This window comes from Rhipicephalus microplus, chromosome X (assembly GCF_043290135.1).
Source record: "Rhipicephalus microplus isolate Deutch F79 chromosome X, USDA_Rmic, whole genome shotgun sequence".
Taxonomy (NCBI): Eukaryota; Metazoa; Arthropoda; class Arachnida; order Ixodida; family Ixodidae; genus Rhipicephalus; species Rhipicephalus microplus.
Window position 1 is genome coordinate 113,369,956 of NC_134710.1, and position 24,421 is coordinate 113,394,376.

A 24,421-nucleotide genomic window follows, 5' to 3' on the forward strand; every position below is an offset into this window, starting at 1 on the left:
GGTTGTCACAGCATGTGGAGAACAAATCGTGTCGACAAGTAACGACATTGAAGACGTGGTAGAACAGCCCTGCCGTGGTGGTCTAGTGGCTAAGCTTAACTCGGCTGCTGACCCGCAGGTGATGGGATCGAATCCCGGTTGCGGCGGCTGCATTTTCGATGCAGGCAGAAATGTTGTAGGCCCGTGTGCTCAGATTTGGGTACACGTTAATGAACCTCAGGTGGTCGAAATTTTCGGAGCCCTCCACTACGGCGTCTCTTGTAATCATCTCGTGCTTTTGGGACGTTAAGATATCACCATCATCAAAAGTTTCCATATCCCTCCTTCTTTCCCTCATTCTCATCATCACATCTCTCCTTATCACTCTCACTTCTCTTACCAACCTCTGCTCTGCTGCGGTGGTCTAGTGGCGTAGTGGAGGGCTCCAGAGCCAAATTTCCGGAGTCCTCCACTACGGCGTCTCTCATAATCATAATGTGATTTTGCGACGTTAAACCCCACAAATCAATCAATGAAATGCTAGCAAACGCGAACATTTGAACCAATATGGCTTCCATGAAAGTAGTGTTTCTACCCTGTTCTGGAGGAGAACAGCGAGTGACCCTAGAGGAGTGAGCAGATTGTTTTGCCACCTGTTGACCTTGACAGCCACCTTAAACCCATTATTTGTGTTTTGTGTTGCCGCTCCCAGGTGACGCGAATGTCAGCTGACTTCCGAAAAATTTTGCTAACTGCGTTAGCCACCATAACTGCGTGTCCGAATTTTGAACTCAGTTTCCCAACTCGTTTAATTGAGTAACTTTGGGTGGTAATAGCTAGTGCCTGTATATTAGATTTATAAGAAAAAGGGTCATTGCGGCGTATTCACATCTGTAAGCTTAGGTTCAAGACCATTCGTGCAGATGTCATTATTGTGCTCTAAACCATTTCAAAAACGAAACTGATACTCTTTTACACACACAAAAAAAAAAACAATTACGGTATAAGTTTAGCGCCCCCCCCCCCCCCAACAAAAAAAAAGGTCATGAAAGTGAACGTCATAGGCGCTTGCTCACAGCTTAAAATATTTAACATTTAAACTTGACGCTTGACAATATTCTAAATCCCGCGCAAACGCATCGTGCGCGTGTCAAAAAAAAAAAAAAAGAACACGCTTTTTTGCCTCTCTCTCTCTTCTTTCCCCTTGCGCCATAACAAATCACCTCTCTGTTTTTGCTTTGAAAAAAAAAAGCAATATTATTGGTAAAAACTTACGTTTAAAATAATAAATTTAGGTATTTTTTGTTACAACAAACTAGTTGTAAGTAAAATAAAGTGTATTTGAAAAGTCAAACGTTCGAACATTTAGCGCAGTATAAAAATTGTTGGCTCACAACGTTGGGATCAGTATAAAATGGCTACAACTTTAGGAAGCAGAGCTCCGTCAAAGCGGCATAAATGGTCCTTTGCTTTTTCTCAGAGGTAAGTACGAGTGTGTTGCCGCCTACGATGGCTTTTTGTGAGGACAATGTGAAAGTCTATTCAGCGTATTTATTTCAACCAACTCCCGTTGTGCTGCACCGTTTCTTTCTCGCCACACAGGTGCAGCCGAGTTGTGCTCACTGGTGACGTTGCGAAATAGTTTCATGATGACAGATTTAGGCAAACATCACTTTTCTTTCTTGAAATTGTAAGACCTAGAAGGCTTGTTCTTCATGGCCGTCTACGCCTGTTGTTCGTTTGTTCTTAGCACAGGTGTAAAACGTCCCGGTGCGTTCCTGAGGAAAATGCTACCATGATTTCACCTCGTGTATCAGCGCGTATGCCTGGGCTTTGAGAATCTTCATGTCTTCATGCTCTGTCGGCAGTGCCGCAACGTTGTTTCATGAATTGTCCGAGCCGTGTAGGTCAGGTTGGTGAACTGTGTTATCGCTTCCAACTCGCAAATATGGTGCAGCGCAATGTGTTCACGAATGATTACTGCTCGAACCGCATCGTGAAAATCGTATTGAGCACGTGGATGTTGCCGTAATAAAATAATCCAGTGTGTAGCCTTTCTACATAGCCTCAAATATGACTGGTGCTTAGCTTCTTCTCTTGTACATTTCGTGGGTTACACTGGAAAGTTGTTTTTTTCATAAACGAAAGTTATTGACATTAGCGCTGTGTTTCTGTTTCGACCTGCAGACGAGCTGATAAAGTGACGGAGCTGGCTTCACCTCCGGGATTTAGTTCATCCCTTGGACAAGGGCACAGTGAAGCTAGTCGTGAGACAGAAGCAAACCTTATTGTGAAGGTAAAATGTCTTTTCATGATAATATCTGCCACTTCATCGTGTAGTGAATCTGGATGGCATGAACATCTCGTATGCACACACCTTCATTTTTAATGCACTGAAACTCCTCTAAACTAGAGTGACGTTACTACCAAGAGGACCAGCTTAACTTTGATGCAATGGAAAGTGTGTCGTGCATGGCTGTGTACAGGTCACTTGACGTAAAATTCGTATCATTGGCTGATTATCCCATGGAGGCTTAGCACAGCTGGAGTGCTGTGATGCTAAGCTTAGTGACACAAGTTAGGTTCCTCACCAATTCGAATGTTGCGATGGGGGCAAAATTCAAGAGCACCCATGTATTTACATTTTGAGACATGTCATAGAACCCCAAAGGGTCAATGATCCAGAGTATTTCGTTATGTTACTCTGAATCATTTCGTTATAGCACATAGAAGTGTTAAAATCTTATATTGCAATTTCATTTGATTAATAATTCATAAAGCAATACTTTCCCAGTTGTAATGTCTCAGTAGTGGAGGGCTGTGTAAAAAGTTTTGCTCATTGAAGCCCCTTCAACATGTACTGCATCTCAGCATTCTGCCAGCATGAATGCAGTCTCCATGGCAACGAATTCATTTACCTTCATGTGACCGGCTCAGTGATTCTTAATGGTTACTGAAGGAGTGGCATGTGGTGGAATCGTTTGATTTTCCCAGTAGTATAACAAAAAATAAAAAATTATATCATCTTGAATTATGCTCAAGTGTGTCTTCTAAATATTTACAAAAAGTGCAAAATCGAAAGCATAAGAATTCATACTACTCAATGGTCATGCGCATTGAGGCAGTAGTTGGGGATTCAAACTGCTGGTGCTAATGGGACACCATGAGCATTGGCACAAAAATTTTGCGGCATCTTTTTTGTTTGTTTGTTTTCCTTTTTCAATAGGTAGGTACTATATGACCACTTATCATGGCGTGAAACGTCGTTTCTGCGAGTGTGCAATGGTTTTTTATTTGGAGACGTTCTGAAAGTGCCCAGTCTCGGTTCCGGTTTTAAAGAGTATTGTTAGGTGGGAGCATACGGGGGCAAGGGGAACACAGCTGGTTACATGATCACGCAAATAATTGGGGGGACCCTCAAGCTTTGCCTTTAAGAGTTGAATGCATTAGCGATAACCTGCCCCTACTGCGTACTTCAAACACTTAATGCATAAAATCTTTTCGCACTTGCTATGCACCCACTACGTGGCCTCAAGGGAATAAGTGCAGTGATGTATGTGCCTTTTATAGTAGGTGATAGGCTTTAAACTATGAATTCATTATGATAATCACGTCGTGACACCCGATTCCAATGTACGCTTTTAACACGCATTATTACTGCAATATTTCAATCAATCAATCGTTTTATTTTCCACTTAGCAAATGAAGGGCATTGGAAAAAAAGGCTCTTGTGAGCTTGATTAGGCTTCCCAGCTGGTTACAGTTCGGCAAGCAGTGACAGCATACAAAAACTAGCGTACATAAATAGAAGCACAAAAAAGCATACATCATTCTTACACATAGTCACCGAAAGAACAATATGTGTACATACAGTCCAGGGGGGGGGGGGGGGGGGGAATAAATAAAACTACTACATGTGAAAGACAAAGCTCAAAACTGACATTTTACTTGTCTAATGAAGAAATTATGCAGCTTTTAAGTGTGAATACACTTTATAAGCGACCCCAAACCATCCACCGCCGTCAGCGGTGTCCGCAGTCTTCTCTCTATCTTTAAAAGAAAGGGGAATTGGCGGGCCGCAGTGCGACTCTCTACCGAATAAGCCACGGACGCGACGCTGATAGTCCCCCTCCCCCTTCGCTCGCTCCTCCGCTCTCCTCACTCGCTGCAGCTGCGCGCACACCCCTCTCTCTCGCGCGCCCGCCTTCTCTCTCAGTCTCCCGTCGAGAGCGGGTCGTGCGATGGATGTCCCAGAGGCAACGCTACCATCTGGATATAAGGCGCGTTACTGACACCGATATCAGCGTCGCCAACGGATTTTAACTTTACTCCCCCTCATAGCATCACCCCGTGCATTCGCACTTAACCATGTTCACCCTCGGGGAAATGCTTGGGAGTTTTTTTCATGCTTTGTTTCATGTAGTATTATGAAGCATGTGTACAGGACATGTGTGTTTGTAAAGCATGAATGTTACTTGCACTGCATTTCCAGGGAGAAAAAGTTATTTTCACTGTATTCGCTAGCAGACGTGTAGCTGTGTGGTAGAACAGCCACTTGTCACTCAAACCACCCAGGTTCGATCCCCACTGAGACCCAGAATTTATTCTTACTTATTTTGTTTGCATCCTGCCTAATGTTTCGGTCGCGCACAAGATAACGATTTTTCACTCACAGCCAACAACATCGACACAGGCCCCGGAATTTCTGCGAAGGGAGCTCCTTAACACTATCTGTTGAAACTGTAAGGATGGCGCCGCGTGCACAAGCGGGCGCTTCACTGACAGCCAGCACACGCGAAGCCGCAGGCACGGAGGAAAAAAATGGAAGTAGCACAACTGCAAGGCGCATGCCAGCAACCAGCCAACACAAACTCCTAACATCGGGTTATTTACATTGCCCCTGCATTGTCTGCATCGTGAGGGACTTCGCATTGCGCTTAGTCATGCAGCGTGCACTTTAAAATTGATTTTGAATATTTTCTAGGCTATATTTGCCCTCGATTTCTCGTAAATGTTGTGTATGTCTCCACATAACCCTATCTCTCTCATTATCTCGCCTTCAAAATTTTGTGTCGGTGCTCCTTTAAAGTAGATATGTTTTTACATTACTATTTGGTTAGTTTTACAATAACCAGCTCACTACTAGAACAGGAAATGAGGGCCAAACTTCATTCTTTAAATTTCGCACAACTACAGCGCTAATATGCCAGTGTGATGTCAAGGATCTGAATGTGTTTTTATATTCCATCTGAATGTGTTTTCATATTGTATAAGTATTCTCCATGCATGCTGTGTGCAATGTGTGACTTGGCTACTTATGTGTTTTACCTTTACTACTCTAAAAATGCCTTACATATATAATGCACAGATTAGAATCGGTGCAAAGCAAAGCTTAATTAAATTCCAAAAAGCTTAACTGTTCTAAAATGTGTTTCGTAGCATATTCATAACATCCAGTAAAGTGTATTGTTGCCAGACCACTACAAGAGCCAGCAGAACTCTGTGTGTGTGTGTGTGTGCGTGTGCGTGTGTGCGCGTGCGTGCGTGCGCGTGCGTGCGTGCGCGTGTGTGCGCGTGCGTGCGTGTGCGTGTGCGTGCGTGTGTGCGCGTGCGTGCGTGTGTGCGCGTGTGTGCGCGCGCAAGCGCGCCTCGGTACAGCTACAGCTACAGCTTTATGGCATTCGTCAAGGTTTTCTTATGCACTGGCCGCTGAGTTCACATTTTATCTGCTGTTACTTTATTTCTGTTACTTAGGTTTACGTTTGTGTTGATGAATGTTTTTGTGCCATACAGAAATCCTGGGATGTAGCTTTGGCTCCATGGAAGCAGGTGCCTATGAACCTTTTCATTATGTACATGGCTGGAAATTCTATCTCAATCTTCCCGATCATGATGGTGGGAATGTTGTTCTTGAGACCTGTCAAAGCGCTTTTAACAATTCAGTCAAGTAAGTAATTCCCACTAGTTTTTCTCCTATTTATGCATGCTGATATGATCTTTTTCTTTTCAGACAGCCTGATAATATAAATGTGCCTATGTAATACCTCATTTCATAACAAAAGTCGTAAAATGTTGCATGGACAACATTTCACGGATGCTATGCTGCTGCTATAACAGCTCCTCTCCCATTCTAGCTCGTGGAAAAATTGTAACCACATCCTTGTGGGCATATTCCCTTAGTGATGACTGTTGTTCACCCATCACCCACCCATCTACATTCATTTTTCCTGCATACTGCTGGAGAATGGAATTCCCTTCCTTCAGATATCGCCCTCATCATCGACATTGCTCAATTCAATGCCATCTTTCAAGTAATGGTGTGTAACCATCTTTCAAGTAATGGTGTGTAACCATCTTTCAAGTAATGGTGTGTAACCTGACCTGCTGGGTTTTTTTTGTTTTGTTTGTTTGCCCACCCCTTATATAATGTCCCATGTGAGACCTTTGAGGTATTATGAAAAAATGTTCTGTAGGCAGCTTCAAGTTTAAGCCTCGCGTACGTAAATTTCGAAATGAAAACGACAAATGGAGTGACGAGCAAGACAAGGGGCCTTGGCACGGTGGAACACTTGGTCATTTTCCCTCAATCACTCGGTTTTGCAAATCTAAAATTCGTTGTTTTTAGCCTAGAATTCCTACGAGTGACTAGGCAATAGCACGAAGCAGTTACACAATACACATCAATGAAGTACCATCCGTCATTGCACATGTGTGCTTGCAAAGATGTGTGCATGGACTGGTGTGCACCGCAGTGTAATCATGGTGAATGGCAATGAAAGGAGCATGTTCAATGAATGCTGCATTGGTGCCATTGAGGATGAATGTGCACTGTGGAATTTAAGGAACGGGCATTACAAGTTCAGTGTCATTTCGGAAGCAGCTTGTGCATGAGCAACCTGATCTTACACGCAAGCATCACATACACAAAATAAATCAATGGTACAATTTTCCAGCACATAAGGGGAGAAAAAAAATTTAATTCAAGGCCTATCAAACATATTTAATCTTGCTATGAAAAACAAAGCAGTTCACTATAAGTTATTATAAATACCCCGCAGGGGCGCCTGCGCAAGTAGGCGTTTGGTGTGTAGCGACACCACGGACCCGAGCTAACGGGGGAGTTTCTACTCCCTCCCACGCCTAGCCGTGCGTGGCTTTGCCGTGTCCGGGGAAAAGGGGATCCTGGGGGTTGAGCCGACGCTGGGTGATTGGACCGTTAAGGCCCCCCGGCAGAGGCAACACACCCCTTTGGCCCCGGCTTCACGTAGACGGCACCCCTGGGCTGACCCACCCAGGGGAAATCGGCAGTCGCCTTTTCCTATTTCCCTCTCCCTACATCTTCGTCTTTATCTTTTACTATTTATCTGTCCTGTCTTCTACTCTCTTCCGTTTACTTCCAAACTTCCTGGCGGTTAGGGTTAACCCTGTGCAAATAGCCTACCTTGGTCTAGGCGCATTGGGTTATAGTTGCGTTGTACTGCTGGCGTCTGCAGGTTTTAGCATCCACAAACTTGTAGCGTCCCCTCGTTGGGCTCCGTGGTGGGTGGCCGCCAACGCTTCTGAAGAAAATTAAACTGGCATGCATAGAGCATTTCCCTTATTAAGTGATCGTACCGCCTTAAAGCGTGTACGCACCGAAGACTTAGGCTTTTTCAACCGATCAAGTGAAAACTTCCCCCATTTTCATGTTATACATAGTGAGATAAGCAGCAAGCAAGCCAGAACCGTATCACCCTTTGCAGTAGCCAGATGTCTCACAGAAACTCTTGGAGCCGGGTACAAAGTTACCAAAATGGCCAGCGGAGACCTCCTCCTTGAAGTTCGAGAAAAAGAACAGTTTGAAAAGCTACAGAATCTATCAACATTTGGTGACACTCCCATCACTGTAACGCCACACAGATCGATGAACACAACCCGTGGAGTAGTATCTGATGCTGATTTGCTCGGCTTGACTGAAGAGGAACTTCTGGAGGGGTGGAAGAGTCAGAATGTGACCAATGTACAAAGGATCACCATTAGAAGAGACAACAAGGTAACACCAACGAAACACCTGATACTCACTCACGTTCGCTTCCAGTAATCTGCCAGAAAGTATTCAAACAGGGTACACAAAGACGTCGATCAGACCATACATACCTAACCCGCGTCGTTGTTTTAAATGCCAGAAGTATGGCCACGGCTCACAAAGCTGTCGTGGTCACCAAACTTGTGCACAATGCGGAGTGTCGGGCCACAATTCTGACAATTGCGAAGAACCATCACACTGTGTGAACTGTGGCGGAAATCATGCCGCGTACTCACGTTCATGTTCTTTCTGGAAAAAAGAAAAAGAGATCATCACTTTAAAGATAAAAGAAAACATTACATTTAAAGAAGCAAGAAAAAGAGTCTCGCCATTTTATGGCCCCACATATGCTGATGCGGCGCGCCAGGGGGCAGTGTCGCACCAGCCCTCGCCACTCCTTCGGCCTGCGCAGAGCGAGCCATTGGCTGTGGCGCCTGCCCCCAAGGCGGCAGTAGTTGTGTCTACTCCGCCTACTATTGAACAGAGACCAGAGACTCCAGGGTCCTCGGGTCTCAAGGCCTCGCCTCGCCAGGCGAGGCCCAAGCTTCGAAAAACCAGCTCGCATGAGCGGGCATCCAGTGCCTCCGAGGAGGCAATGGATACGGCGGCACCCCTGGTGCCAAAAGAACGGCGCGGCTCTCTGGAGCGCGCCAAGAGAACTAAAAAGCTCATAACGGGGCCTGACAATGGCCCTGGTACTTGAGCTCGACCTTCCAGCTTAAACAAGTCACTCGCTTAACATACACACAGCACTACTTTACTTCCAATATGGACACACAAATTATACATTGGAACGTCGGAGGACTGCTTAAGAACCTCGACGACGTACAAGAGCTTTTATACAAATATTCACCTCAAGTGCTGTGTGTACAGGAAACACACCTAAAATCCTCCAATACAAATTTTTTACGTGCTTACGTCATATACCGAAAGGACCGAGATGATGCTGTGGCGTCATCCGGTGGCGTAGCCATTATTATTAACCAAGGAGTAGCGTGTACACATTTACCACTCCAGACATCTCTTGAGGCGGTGGCTGTTCGAGCGGTACTGTTAAACAAACTCGTCACCATCTGCTCTTTGTATGTACCTTCCCACCACCGTCTTGAAAGACGTCAATTTCGGTCTTTAACAGACGAACTGCCAGAACCTTATTTGCTTCTTGGGGATCTAAATGCACATAGTGGACTGTGGGGCGATTCTCGCTGTGATGCACGAGGTCGTCTCATTGAACAATTTCTCTTCTCTTCCGGTGCCTGTTTGTTAAATAGGAAAGAGCCAACATACTATAATGTTGCCAACAAAACTTACTCGTCTATCGACCTCAGCATCGTATCACCTTCACTCCTACCCCTACTCAAATGGAAAATCATAAATAATCTATATGGTAGTGACCATTTTCCTGTTGTGTTGAGTTCACAAACAACATATGAAAGTCCTCTACACGTTCCCAAATGGCTGATAAACAAAGAAGACTGGGAACAGTTCCATAACACTACACATTTGAGTTGGACAGACATATGTAGGTTAAACATAGATGAAGCTGTGCAGTATTTCACAGCTTTTCTAACTGACGCAGCAGCCAAGTGCATACCGCAAACGTCTGGAATGCCCGGCAAACGACACGTCCCATGGTGGAACACAGACTGTCGTAATGCGCGAAAGGAACAGAACAGGGCATGGAGGTTGCTGCAGAACTCGCCGACAGCGGAAAACCTTGAGAGCTTTAAGAAAATAAAATCTCGAGGCAGGAGAACGCGTCGGCAGGCCAGAAGAGAAAGTTGGCACAAGTTTTTATCAGGGATAAATTCGTATACACAAGAGGCCAAAGTCTGGAACATGGTTCGTAGGGTAGCAGGAAGAAAAGTACATTCACTCCCACTCGTAAACACTCAGGGTGAAACCTTGGAAGGTCAGGCAAACTTCCTCGGTGCACACTTTGAACGGGTATCCGGCTCGTCCCACTATACTGACACTTTCCAAAAATACAGAACAAGAATAGAAAAGCAGAAATTCGAACACAAATCCACTAGATACGAAGCATATAACCAAGCTTTCAGTCTAGCTGAGCTCCGAGCACCTCTAAACTCCTGCAGTACTTCTGCCCCAGGTTCTGACCGTGTGGTGTATGAAATGTTAAAAAACCTACCAGCCGAAACACGAAAAACCTTACTTTGTTTGTACAATGCTATCTGGTTTTCTGGCACTATCCCTACCTCCTGGAAAGAGGCTATTATTATTCCCATTTTGAAAGAGGGCAAGGACCCTTCTTTAGCTTCAAGTTATAGGCCTATTGCACTTACAAGTTGCTTGTGCAAAGTATTCGAAAAAATGATAAACTGCCGACTTGTACATATCCTTGAAACAAACAATTTGCTCGACCCATTTCAGTGCGGGTTCCGAGAAAGTAGATCCACCACAGACCACCTTGTTCGTATCGAGGCACAGATCAGAAACGCCTTCGTTCATAAGCAATATTTTCTCTCTGTGTTCCTCGATATCGAAAAGGCGTATGATACAACATGGCGTTTCGGAATTCTAAGAGACCTGTCCCACCTTGGTGTGCGCGGAAGAATGTTTCATATAATCGAAAGTTACCTGTCAAACCGGACATTCCGTGTCCGTCTGGGCAGTGTTCTCTCCCAAACATTTGTCCAGGAAACAGGCGTGCCACAAGGTGGTGTGCTTAGTTGCACACTTTTTATTATCAAAATGAATTCTTTGCACTTGTCCATTCCCCGCAATATGTTCTATTGTACATATGTCGACGACGTTCAGCTTGGCTTCAAGTCATGCAACTTGGCCATGTGTGAGCGGCAGGTTCAGCTGGGTTTAAATAATGTCTCCAAATGGGCAGATGAAAACGAATTTCGACTTAACCCACAAAAAAGCATGTGTGTCTTGTTCTCTCGAAAGAGAGGCATGCACTCGGAACCTGACATTCGACTGAACGGGCAACGTCTGTCCATCAAAGCCGAGCATAAATTCTTAGGCTTAATCTTGGACAACAAGTTGACCTTCGTACCGCACATCAAGTATTTAAAAACAAAATGTTTAAAAGCCATGAATGTTATAAAAGTGTTGTCACGTACTACGTGGGGTAGTGATAGGCAATGCCTCATGAACCTCTATGGAAGCCTCATTCGCACCCGCTTAGATTATGGGGCCGTTGTCTATCAGTCTGCTACTCAAAGTGCCTTGAAGATGCTGGACACCGTACACTATTTGGGCATCCGCCTTTCTACGGGTGCTTTTCGCACCAGCCCCGTAGAAAGCCTTTATGTTGGGTCAAATGAGTGGTCACTTCATCTGCAGAGAACTTATATGTCTTTTGTTTATTTTCTTAAGGTTAAAGCAGACAAGAAGCACCCCTCATACTCTACTATTAATGATTTGTCGAGCTACATTCTGTTTCGAAACAGGCCTTCCGTGAGGCAGCCATTCTCAGTACGGCTGAAGGGTCTAGCTGAAGAAACTGGAGTGCCACTTGAACGCAGTTTAATGGCTCCAGTAGCATACCCGCCCCCGTGGCAGTGGCAGACTATAGACTGCGATGTGTCTTTCCTAGAAGTTACAAAACGTGCGCCTATTCCCCATATCCGAACATACTTCCTGGAACTTCAACACAAATACACACGTCCCGAGTTCTTTACAGATGCTTCTATGTCTAACTCCTCTGTGTCCTACGCTGCTGTTGGCCCATCCTTTTCAGATGCTGGCCTTCTACATCCACGCACAAGTATCTTCACAGCGGAAGCTTACGCGATACTGGTGGCAGCTAAACACATCAAACAATTACAAATACAAAAAGCAGTAATTTATACAGACTCCCTCAGTGTGGTAACGGCTCTGCACAGTCTTAAAAAACAAAAAAACCCAGTCCTTGTCTCACTTCACTCCATTTTGTGCACACTCTACACACTCAAACAACATGTTGTAGTGTGCTGGGTGCCAGGGCACCGTGAGATCCAAGGCAACGTGAGGGCGGATCAGCTCGCTGCATCCGTCCATGAGAGCACCGCCATTACATCCATATCAATCCCGGCCCTTGATCTTAAGCCGTCTCTCAAACGCAACCTCAGGGACTACTGGCAGAGCAAGTGGGATACACACACACAAAACAACTACACGTTATCAAGCCACACCTTGGCCATTGGCCACCAGTATCAAAATCACGTCTAACAGAGGTAACACTAACAAGACTCAGGATAGGACACACATACACGACACACACACATCTTTTGTCCGGTGGTGATCCACCATTGTGTGATAAATGTGGTGAGGCATTAACAGTTCTTCACGTTTTAATTCAATGTAAACAGTTAGACACTCTAAGAAGACAACACTTTCCTTTATCCTACCGACAACATATACCTCTACACCCTGCAATGTTCGTTGGTAGGGAACCGATTTTTAGTAATAAATCATTGTTAGCGTTTTTAAAAGAAATTCATAATTTTCATATCATATACCCGGGCATTCCGTAGCACAACCTCTCCAGAGAGGTTTCTGCTGCGGTGGCTACACTGGAAAGCACTTGCCTCACGGCCCTTGGACGCAAGGGTGTGAGGTACTTGTGCTAATGCCATACATATCCACCATCGTCTTTTATTATCACCAACTTTGTTCATCTATTCGCACCACACACACCTTTCACGGCATGGTCATGATTTTATTACTAGTATGTTTTTACCCGCCTTACCGCGAGGAATTTTATGGCCCTTATACAGCCGCTAATCACAATCATCGTCCACATTCCTGTCTCATGAACTGGCGCTCTTTGGCCATCAAATGGCCCTTGCGCAAAAAAAAAAAAAGTTATTATAAATACATGCATCAAGCTTGTTCTGGGGCACAGTAGCTATGCTCATGTCAGCAGCACTGGAGAGCTGCTTTTCTGTAAATTAGTTGGGCCATCACTCTTATACGGTTTGGCTTGCAGGAGATAAATGCACATGACTGTGATCTCCGTCGTGTAACTTGTTTCACATCCAATACCACGAGCATGGTGTTTAGGCATCAATAGCCCGACAATCAATTCTTATGGTGCCTATTTTTTTCTGCGGTACAGAAAGCTCTCCAGTCAGTGAGTCTAATCGTTGAATGGTAAGGTGCAGAATATCGCGAAACATCAGAATTTTTCTATATGCAGCGAATGTAAATTCATATGCTCACATGCTGCAAACAGTATGCACAAAAGTGGTTTGTGCTCGAGCGCAGTGGTTTACTGTGCATGCATTCACTTCGTGTGCCTGCGCGGCAGCTCGACTTGGTCTACTAATGGCTGTGATGGAAGCTCTGTGCGCTTCTCACTGTGGAGATCCTTTAACATTCTAAGCAGCACAGAATATAGTAATGCTGGATAATAATATACATGCTCTAATGTTAAGGACTGGCCTGCATGGCAGCATTGGGCTATGCATCTACATACAGCATAGTTCCATAATCCAGCTTCAAGGCTCATCCGCTAGGCTGCACGACATAATGGTTTTTGTTACTTTTATTACTTGTAAGCACGATTCAAAAATATAAATTCTTGTTGTAACCTCAAAGAAATGCTGGAATCAATCACACTATTTCATAGTCCTTTCATTTCTACTGGGATATGGACGCATGTCCTGACCAGTTGTCGTCTGTCCCTTTAATGTTTGATATTTTGAGCTGTCAAATTGTGTTAACCCATTTGAGCTAATAGTGTTAACACATGTTTTGCCATTGTATAGTTGACCATTTTTCTTATATACTGTTTGTAAAGGCAAATATAAATAGAAAAGGCATGCAAAATGAACAGGTGACCCATCATGTTGTCACACTTGTGGTCAATACTGAGTAGTGCAATCTCTGTAAGCTGTTAAACTATTCGAAAGAATGTTCACGCCTGAGAAATGGAACTGTTGTGTAACTCAATGATAATGTATATTTGCTAGAATTGTGGAGGTGGTGTAATTTTAGTAGTGTATACTCGTGTGCTGGGGGCTATGCAAACATGCATGCATTGTAGTTAAAGAACCAGGAACTAATTAAGGTGTTTTGTTTTTTTGATAAGCTTGTAGGGGTCAATAATATGCCTTGTTGTCAATAAAGAATTTATAGGTTCCAAAGTGGTTGTATTTACTTTTGTGGTACCCCTCTCACCCCCTGCTTTCTTTTTCTTGCAAACATGTTCTAGGTTGTGTTTCTATGTATAGGAGTTATTGATGCGATGAATTTTGCACGCTAGGATGGTTGTCAATACAGTGTAATCTCATTGATACTACTTTAACGAGCATGGAAAATGAAATATATTACGCTAAAATTATGTTAGTCAAAGAGGAGAAAAAAAGAGAACACATGTATATGCCGTCAGCAACTTCCTTTTATTGAGCAACATTGACTTAGTTGGTCAATTTGCCCGGCGCTTCTTTTTTTTTGTCAACACCTAATGTAAATTGTCGCTTCGCTGGACACGGCAGTTCATGTCGTGCCTTAAATCGGTCAAGCTAGTTGTTGGACATTTGAAAGTCTTCATTGCACAAGGAATGTAGAGTAAACTCCTGTTAAACGAAACCTGAAGGGACCACGAAAATGTGTTTTGTTTAAAAGTACTTTTGTTTATTGATAAACAGGTGTAGAGAATTCAAGGGAGAAAGCAATTGTATTAGAGGCTTAAGTTTCATTTAATAGAGTTTTGGTTAATGGGAGTTTACTGTAAGATGTTGTCAGCACCTGCTTTCTTGATTATGATTGCGTTTCAATAGATGGCGCCCTGCATTGGCTGGCAAATCGTCGTCATTGGACATAGAGGCCGTGTCTGGCAGTGATCTTTTCGCCACGAAACAGATGCTCCTGCGGATTCAGCAGCTCTGCAACATGCAGATCATGGCTTGGTGAAATGAAGTGTGGGCTGGTCTAGCGAAGAATAAACATAGGATATGTAGATATATTGATGAAGATCCACTTTTTTGGTTGATGAAGATCCACTTTTTTGGTTGCATTACCAAAGTTCGGGGGAAATGGTGTCGTATTAAATGCACGAAAATGAGGGGTTCCTATTGTTGGCGGCAAATAAAATGAAACGTGTATTGGGTTGAAAAACGTATTCTGTAGAATCATATCAATGAGATTCCATTGTTTCACCTTTTGAGCTGTATTATATCGGTCCCCAGGACAATTCTTGATCCACATGCTAGGTGGTGGTCTCTTGTGTGTGCATGTGCGGGTTCGTTCACATATGTTTAAAACTGCCACAGATAGCACACTCTTTATGAACCTTATTGTATGCATGGTTATCTCTCTGCAGCATTCAAGATTATTGAAGGAGGCCAAGCTATTCTTCAGAAGATAGTGTATCTTTTCGGTAACCTGGCATGTTTGGCCTTAGCTCTTTATAAATGTTCATCAATGGGCCTATTGCCAACACATGCATCTGACTGGTTGGATTTCGTAGAGCCTCTCCAAGTGAGTTTTCTCATATATGCATTTTCGCATTATAGGTAATACTTAGATTTTTTATAGTGAAATTAGCTGAAAGAAAACCATGCCACCAATTTAACTGAGTGTGTTCAGTTACCAGGTTAAATATTCAAGTTTATTTGTTGGTCTGTTACACCATGCTTGGATACATAACTGCAAGAATGTCTATTTCAATGTGCAGCCAAACCAGGATATATCAAACTCAAAGGAGATCATGAAATAGTTCAACACGGCAGTTACTTTAAAGTGTAAAACTCTACGTTGCAGCTAGTCCTTAAGATTGTGAGAAGCAGAACTTGAGCAATCTGTTTCTGAAAAGCTACCTCATATATATAAAAGTATGCTTGTTACTCATTTATCACCCTCTCCTTTTATGTAGAAACCCCATTTAGACTGAAAGGTTGTTTGTATTTTTGAAGTCGCATGGCTGTCGTTATTCGATAACCATCTCCTCAGGTAGTATGCTTCACTATGCAAAGCTAGGTCTTGCTGCTATTATGCTTCACCGCCTTGCCTGGTGGTCTTGTGGTGAATCTTGTTTAAGAAAATTTCAGAGGGAAATAAAATCGTAGTTGCTTGGGCCATTTGCATTGTGAGACATGCATGTAGCTCATTTTTTTTTTTCCAAACTTGTACGACAATTCAGATTCAGTGCGTGGTTTGACATTGTCGAAAGCAGGCTGATTTCGTTGGTGTGAATATTTTTTAAGAAGCAAGAAGCCGTTGACAGCCAATAAAAGAAGTGCGCTTGCGCTGTAACGAATGTAGAAGTGAATAGCCGTTCGATATAGATGTAGTACAGTGCTGTACTTTTGCAAAAAAATTCCTATGTGGCAGCTGGTCAGAAATATTCTTTGCACATGTACATTGCATTTGAGCAAATACATTGGAAAACGGGAAATCGTAAATGGCAACCACTGTATTGGACTCCTGGTAATTCTTGATGACTATTGCTGGTCTTATGCAGGTGTTGTCTCTGATCCACAGAGGTGCTATATAGAAAACTGTGCATTGCTCTCAATGTAATAAAATTATGTATGTATATAAAATTTAAAATGCTGCAACCAGTAGCTTGTACTGAAATTTAGAGTTTCGCAAAAACAATGAAGTGCTTGCTATGTCAACATAGTTTTATTTGCTGAATTAATTAGTAAATAATGGCTTGTTTTACAGAAAAGCAGTGTGGAAGCTGTAATAATTTTCATCTCGGGACTTACTTCCCTATCCAAAACATCTTTTTGCCATCACACCCCTTTTGCCTGTGTGAGGCTGCGTGTGTTGTGTGCCATTATTAAAAGACCAGTGAAGAACCCCAAGGTCCAAAAATTGTTGTAAAGAAAAATATGTGCACTTTTACTTCATGAAAATGCTGCCCCAAGAATTTTCCGAATACGTGCTATATTAAGGAAGTTACAGGGGCTAGAGCATCGCGTCCAGCTGGTTTCAAATTTTCCTGCGGCCTTGCCACCCTTCTCCTTCAGAAGGAAAGGAAGGCGTGGCCTGTCGTCGTGACTCCGCCCACTTCGGCAATGTGACAAAACATCAGCTATTGACGTCATCGGCGAACTTGAAAAGTCGCAACGCACTTCCGCTCGCTGCGATACCTGGTTGTTTACTGTTTACTTTGTGTCGAATCTCCTCCCCAGGCCAGTCGCTCGATCTTCAGCCGACACCGATTTGCAGCTAAACTGTGCTTTAAATCCTGGACATGAAGTTGGCCCGATTTTTCGGAAGTTAGATTTTTTGGAAGCGGACTGTCGCACCATTTGGAAGCAGCAATACAAAACACAAATAATGCGGTTAATAGTGGGTGTGCTAATCAACAGGTGGCGCGACAATCTGCTCACTCCCAAAAACTGCGGCAGTGAAGTGTCCCGATTTCGATGCATGGAGCCTGTGGGGATTTCGCAACTCGTATAATTGAATAGCTCAATTGTAGCAGTGGGTGGGAACAGGAACTGTCATTGACTTCACAACTGTTTGTTGAGACGTGGTTTAGACCAATCAATGAGCTGCGTGCTGCGTCACGTCGCCGATCGTCGAGTTGTCGTCACTGCACGTGCAAGGAGCATTGGTCAGGCGTGGGAAAGGAGCACGGGAATTGTTTTTCAAAATGGAGGCTTTCCGTGGCGCGCAGCTCTAATATTCAGAAACCGTAATCGCTTCAGTCTACTCTACGAATTACCGATTTTGTTTGGGGGGTCTAAAAAAAAAACCTTTTAAAATGATGCTCCAAGAAAGGCTATAAAAGGTCCAGTAGATTCTTTCATAGTCATGGTTATTGCACCTGGTGTCTGTGGAAGGCAATGGTTGGTACATAATTACGAAGTGCAAGGAAGTCAAGATAACTTTGATTGATTGCTGCTTGTGGTATAATCCATTTGAGGCACTCTCCACTTTATTGTAGAAATTGTGCAGGCTGTAAAAGAATCCAGCAGTGCGAAATTGTATTTGACTGGCATTTCGGGAAAAAAAAATTTCTGTCGGGCTTATGCTATTGTGAACAATTTACATGCAAAAGCATACTAGTTGGCATCTCATTTGTGCATGGTAATAAATGGCTTTATGCTCATATTAAAAGGATGTATATTAAGAATTGTTGCATTTTTTTCTTAATAAAAACCATATGTTCAAGTTTTCAAGGAACTTTACACTTCAGTAAATATAGCAAGTATTTACCATAATTTATTGAGAATTCAACCATATTGATACATAACAGCCGCTAAACACGGCTGCATGAAAGAGGAGGACGAAGTGAGTTTTCGTTTGATGCTGGACTGGCGCCATCTTGCTCGTCGAGTTCTGTGCGCTGTAAATAGATTATTAAACAAGTTACTCGTAACAGTATTATTTATTATTAGCTTGTTGCACAACTATTAAAAATGCGGTTGTCCCAACAATTGATAATGAATGTGCAAAATCTGTTAATTCTTGCTCTGGGGCATTTAGTACCGTATTCAGTTAATTTTGTTAACAAAACTCAAATTAATAATGAATGTGCAAAATCTTAGTTTATTCTTGCTCTAGAGCATTTAGTACCATATTCTGTAAATTTTGCTTAAAAAAAACTCAAATTAGTGTAGTTATCAGGCAGTGTGTGATGGTCTGCGTGTTTTCTCTTTCAGAGGATTGAGCATTCTGGAGGGGGCATCATATTGTCGTGAACCAACGAACTTGGCCATGAAGCTGGTCGAAGTTGTAAACAAAGCGCACATGCCAGGACTGAATGTCTGTTTTGTACAGTTCACTTTTCCTGTGTGCGTGTGTTTCGACAGTATGCATCCAGCATCTTATGCACATACATCAGCACTTTTGCAGCACTTTTTGTAGCTTATGTAAAGCTTGACATACGCACAAGCAACTCTCGCCTAGGATGCTGCTGCATAGGCCTGGCCTTCTAAAAGCCCGAGAGATAGCAACTTTTCTGTATTAATGATGTTGTGCTAGTTCTTTTTTCCACGCACATTTTTACCAATGGAGGGGCAGGCGAAGTATTCGCACAATTTTCACTGTTGTATTTTTAACAGAAGTCATGTATTGAGCTTTTTTTTTTTTCATTTGTGGTCCCGAGGCTTTGTGCAGATTAGCACTGCGGGTAATGAAATCGTAATAAGGAGCTTGCCATGTAATGTGCGGCTCTGATTTAGTGCAATTCGACTGACATTGAATTTATAATGATACATCGATGAAATATTGATGCATGTTATTATTGACTTGATTTACTTTTTTGCCTTGTATAGCCAACGATGCCAAGCATGTGGTTTTTTTGTAGGATGCTTGTTGTTGAAGAGACAGTAGAGGACACTGTAGCAATGTATATGTCTATATTGATTAAAGACGTACAAATCAATGTGCCAGTTTTCCAAGCACTTGAAAGAGGTTGTACACAGTTTCTTGTGTAGTTGCTAAAGGCTTGGCACACACACACCAGCAGCTGTGTGAATTAAATAAATGAAAACATTTCAAAATTGTTTCTCATATTCATTATATTTATGAAGGGTACAAGACAACAGCACATGTCTACAGTGCATATGAAGTGTATTAATTAAACAAAAAACTTCAGTGGTTTAGAATAACACGAAGCTCCCACTAAAGCATGCCTCATAGTAAGGTAATGGTTCTGGCTCGTAAGCCTCTGAAATTAATTAAATTTTATACTTTATAACTTTTTTCTTTTGCTGAAATTAAACTGATTGTTCAGCTCTCTTAGTTGTATTGTGCAAGATGTTTTCAAACTGTAGGAAGTCCTCGTGACCTGCCTGGCACCTGTAATGTTGCTTTCTTTGCATAAAATAATAAAAAAAGAGCTGTGTCTTTATTGTGCTGGCTATACGTACTGCCAATATCTGCTAAAATAATACACCAATGCTGTTTAAAGGCCCACGCATGATTTTTAGTTTAATAATGTAGGCTATAGTTCTTTGAGAATGTTGATCAAAGTGCTCATTGTACGTTTTCTCGTATATGTCTTTCGCTGGGGGTAAATGTTCGTCAGTTCATGATGCATAAATGCTTCTTTCAAATGCTGGCAATAAAATGCAGGGGATTCTGTAGAAATGCAACTCGCCAAAATGAAAGTGCTTGATGAGTGGAAGGCGGGTGATAACTTTCGTTGGCCACCCATTTGCACAATGTTAGCAAAATTCAGTGAAATGAAAAGGTTATTTTGTAAGCTTCAATTGAAAACAGTTGAAAGCAATAGTGCCTCGTAAATGGGCTGTTACCAAACTTTGTACATGTTACAGAAAATAACTGATTAAATTTACAATTGCTTTTGTTAAAGGAGCACTGACATCAAATTTCAAGATCGAGATATGCCCATCATTGGATCGCTTGGTATGCATAGGTCTTCTTGGCTAAATTTGAACGGCATCCGTCGCATGGAAGTTATTTTAATTCGATGTCAAACAGCGTAGAAAAGCTAAAGAAAAAAAACGAAACATAGACTGCCCTGTGACATCGACGCTAGTGCTACGTGTTCAGTGTGATACATTCCACAAATACCATCCTGAGTGACGATATGCTAATAGCGATGACCTGTACGATCTGAGTGTTCTTATTGTGTTGCCAAAGCCCAGAAACTCACTCACTCGTCGCATCTGATCTTCGTCGCACTGGATTTAATGATTTAAAAGAACGGCTAAAGAAAAGAGCATGATTAAACATGTGCTTGTCGGTCAGCATGTCGTGTAATCGTTGTGAGCTGCAGTCGTCTAGTTCGAAGCACGGAAAAACCGCAATCAGAGTGTCTTTTCATATCAGGTATGTGTTACACATCAACATGACCACAAGCTATCAAAAGTGAAACAGCGTATGGTCATATCATCGCTAACAAGTAACACGCAGGGATTGTTGAATTTTAGTTCATCTGTAGACTTCACGTCCACGTAAATGTGGTAATATCGTGTTAACCACGAGAGGCTAGATAGGTGGGGCCATCTGGAGGCACAAAAAAGAACCTGGCAAGCAGGAAACGTATTCTATTTCTCCGCCGATGCTCATTCGCGATAGCTATATTGCATTGACCCGTCTGCATATACCTGAATGCTTTGCACGCCAAAACACACCAATATAGCTCTTTAAGACACACGAGCGAAAATGGCTAAAGCGTGTATCCTCGGGCACCTCTGCAGTGCTGCTTAGAACAGCGTCCATTGCGGAATCACTGTTCTGCAAAAGGTCGATCGAAGCAAAAATAATTCGCGATGTCGCGAATCGCGGGTATTCCAAGCTCCAGACTATCGTATATAACCAGAGTCGACACTTTGTACGGCGACGACAGCAATGCAGGTGACAAGGCATGACTGAATGTGTCCGCCTAGCAGACGAAATGTTTGCGGAGCAGCAGAGCCTGACGTCACTCTTTTCTTGGGAGAAGTGGTCAGCTGTGGCGTGATCTAGAGGTGACAGCGAGGTAGTGCCACTGCAGGTGCTCCCAGTGCTAGAAATGGCAGGATTGCCGGCCGTTTTGAATAGTGCTAGATACCAGTGATATAAATCAATAAAAGTGATTCATCCCTCAGTTGCGTGTTAGGTCGCGAATCGCTGCTATGAGATCTATAGCTACTTGCTGATGCAAAAATCTTGGCATGAGTAAATTTGATGTCAGTGCTCCTTTAACCCCTTAGCTGCTTTGGACGAGCAGAGCTCGTCTTCCCCAAACTGTCACCAAACTGCTTCGGACGAGTAGAGCCCGTCCTAGTGAAATAGGTACTCCCCTCTAGCGTTCAGCCGTAGAACTGCGCATTTATGGGTTGGATCGCATGTCATCCACTAGATGGCTGCATTTTCTCGAAAATTTAGTTTTCTCCTGCGGCAGGAGCGCAGTTTTTGTATGAAAGAACAGCGTGCAGTGGTGGCGACTTATTCATATAGTTGACCCATGAACACAAAAAAGAAGCTATTCATTTTCGTCATCTTGTTTGAATGATGATAATTCGAGTACGGATATTTATCTTGTGTCCAGAAGGGAAGACAGTGATGACGGTGAATGAGTAGCTCCTCCAGTGATGATAAAGACAGCTCGCACACGAACATTGCGAGTGCCCACCAGTGAAGCAGCCTTGCGTTATTCTGCGTTTTGAAATTTTCCGCACAGCTTCAAAGCTTCCTGAGTGAAATACACTAAGGGTGCTTAGCCTACAAAAGTGAAGAAAGATGTGGCATCAGTAACTGTTCTGTTTGTAGGTTTTTAATCTTATTAGCAGAAGATACCTCGTTTCCTATGTATTTTTCAGAAGTAAATTTAATTTCATTGATTTGACTAAGTGTGTGGTGAAAATATTTTTTCAACATTGACCGCCTACTTTTAGTGCAACCAGAATCGAAACCTGCAATAAAAAAAATAGGCACTTTTGACTGGAAATTTTCAAAAAAAAATGAGCAGTTAAGAGGTTAAAATGTTATTTATTTCATTGGTTAAATACATCCTCAGAAAAATACTTGAGCAATTCAAATGAAGAGTGTACGCTATTCCTTTTATGTTACTTTCTTTCAAAATTTTATTGCCGTAACACAATAACGCAAGTTTACTCAAGCTACAACGAACATCTGTGGCTGCACAGTAGAGAGAAGGCTGGAGGCTTTTGTGAATGCTTATTGCAGCTTCTGTAATATAGTGTTGCACACTGTTAACTTTTTACAGTTGTTCTTCTGTCTTGTCATTTCTAATTCATCCATGCTTCGTAAGAGGTCAGTTACTAAACTGAAGAGAATTGATGCATGTGCTGGAGGAAAGGGTGTAGTTATGTCGTAAGAAGACCTTGAGCACCAGCTCATAGATGCACGGTGCGTCAATGCTAGTGTCCATGTCGTCTATGAAGCATCACGTTTCACTCTCGCCGGTGTTCCGGTAGGGAATTGCATGTGAGGCCAAGGAAAAGGTGAAAAAAATAGGCTCCATGGAGACAGAATGGGTACACTGTATGCTTCTTGATAATGGCAGGCAAAAAAGAGAAGCTAGGACTGGCTTCCACAATAAATGTCATAAAATATATGAAGCGTGGCAAAGTTTTGTATCTCAAAATGTATACTGTCAGGAATAATGAAGGCTAAAAAATACATGCTGCCTGAAATAGCACATTTTTGAAAAACCTGATGCAAATGAATACTTCTAGACATGAAACTTTAGAAAAAGGCCTTGCAAACCGCAAACATTATCACTACTTAGCACAAGTTAACATAGGAAAGTATGGAGGATTGGGACACTTTTTATAATTACGCTCAGACCTCAGTGCAACAAAATTCCATCTTACACAAAAATAAGTTTGTTATATCTGAAAATTATAAGGGTTTATTCCTAATACTACATCTATTACAGTAGTATTTTTCATTTACATTGTTATAACCAATATGTCGTTCTATCTGGGTTCATTGTATCGAGGTTTGAGTGTATATTTTTAGTTCTGTTGAACTTGAATGCAGAACAATGTTTGGTGGATTATGATACATGTCTAAAGTTTCTGAACTTTAGAGACACACTGGTTTCTGTCGTTGCTGGTGCAGCTGTAAAAAAATAGTTTATTATAGCTAAAATCTGTCCCTTTCCATCCGCCTCTGTGAAGGCGGATGATCTGGGACATCACTTGGGAGGAGTGGTATGTATGCAACAAAACAGTCCAAATGTACTATTACCAATATAAGCCAACAGTTCAACCTCAAATGCTAAACAGGGTCTCTCCAACATTGCTGCCCCAATAATTTTTTACTCTGGTAGCTTGATCATAATGTCGATGATTGCTGAAGTCCTCATATCTTTCTTAGGCAGAAAGTAAAACTTAGAAATATTTGCTTTATTCCGCAGGAGCTGCTCACTGACATGTTGTTACTTCTCTTGACATAATAAACACCTTTATTTTTTTTACTGACTCTGAGGAAAAAAAACATCACCTCTTGAGACGTTAAGATGCCCATTCATACAATTGTGGGATGCCTATCAATATCAAAGTCTGTCATTTCATTGTCAGAATCGTCAAAGGCAATGGCAAGTGTGTCTTCTTTAATTGAAGAACTTCAGTCCATCAGCCAATACTTTTGTTGACAGATGATGGTGGCAATCTTGACTGCATGCACTCATTTTTTAAGACTTTGTTGTGCTAATCTCTGAATCGTATGCTGCCTCAATGTACAAACGGAAGCACTGTTAAAGGGAAGACATACGTGCACAGCATGTTTGAATTTTACTCTCTTGCAAAAGCATAATGTACAAGGCTACCTTAGCTTAGATTTGCACAAGGCTACCGGTGAATCACAGTTCAGACTTCTTTTAAAAGGTCACACTAGTGCCATGCATGAACATTGTTTGATTATCCACTTGCTGTTAGAGGGCTGGCAATATGAACGTTTCTAATTAAAGTGTTCCCTTTAACAGTGGACCGTACTGTACATCTAAAGACATTTGTCCTACCTTTTTTTTCATTTTGCTTT

The 24,421-nt window shown here is 42.4% G+C and overlaps 1 protein-coding gene across 1 annotated transcript; it reads left to right on the forward strand.

Annotated features, from left to right (window-relative positions):
* Window positions 1-1,309: 1,309 nt before the first annotated feature.
* EMC4 (ER membrane protein complex subunit 4) lies at window positions 1,310-19,814 on the forward strand. The gene is made up of 5 exons (XM_037427548.2): window positions 1,310-1,461; window positions 2,167-2,275; window positions 5,773-5,926; window positions 15,324-15,481; window positions 18,622-19,814. Exons 1-5 carry the CDS (start codon window positions 1,394-1,396, stop codon window positions 18,658-18,660), a joined length of 528 nt encoding a protein of 175 aa, XP_037283445.1. The 5' UTR covers window positions 1,310-1,393; the 3' UTR covers window positions 18,661-19,814.
* Window positions 19,815-24,421: the final 4,607 nt, after the last annotated feature.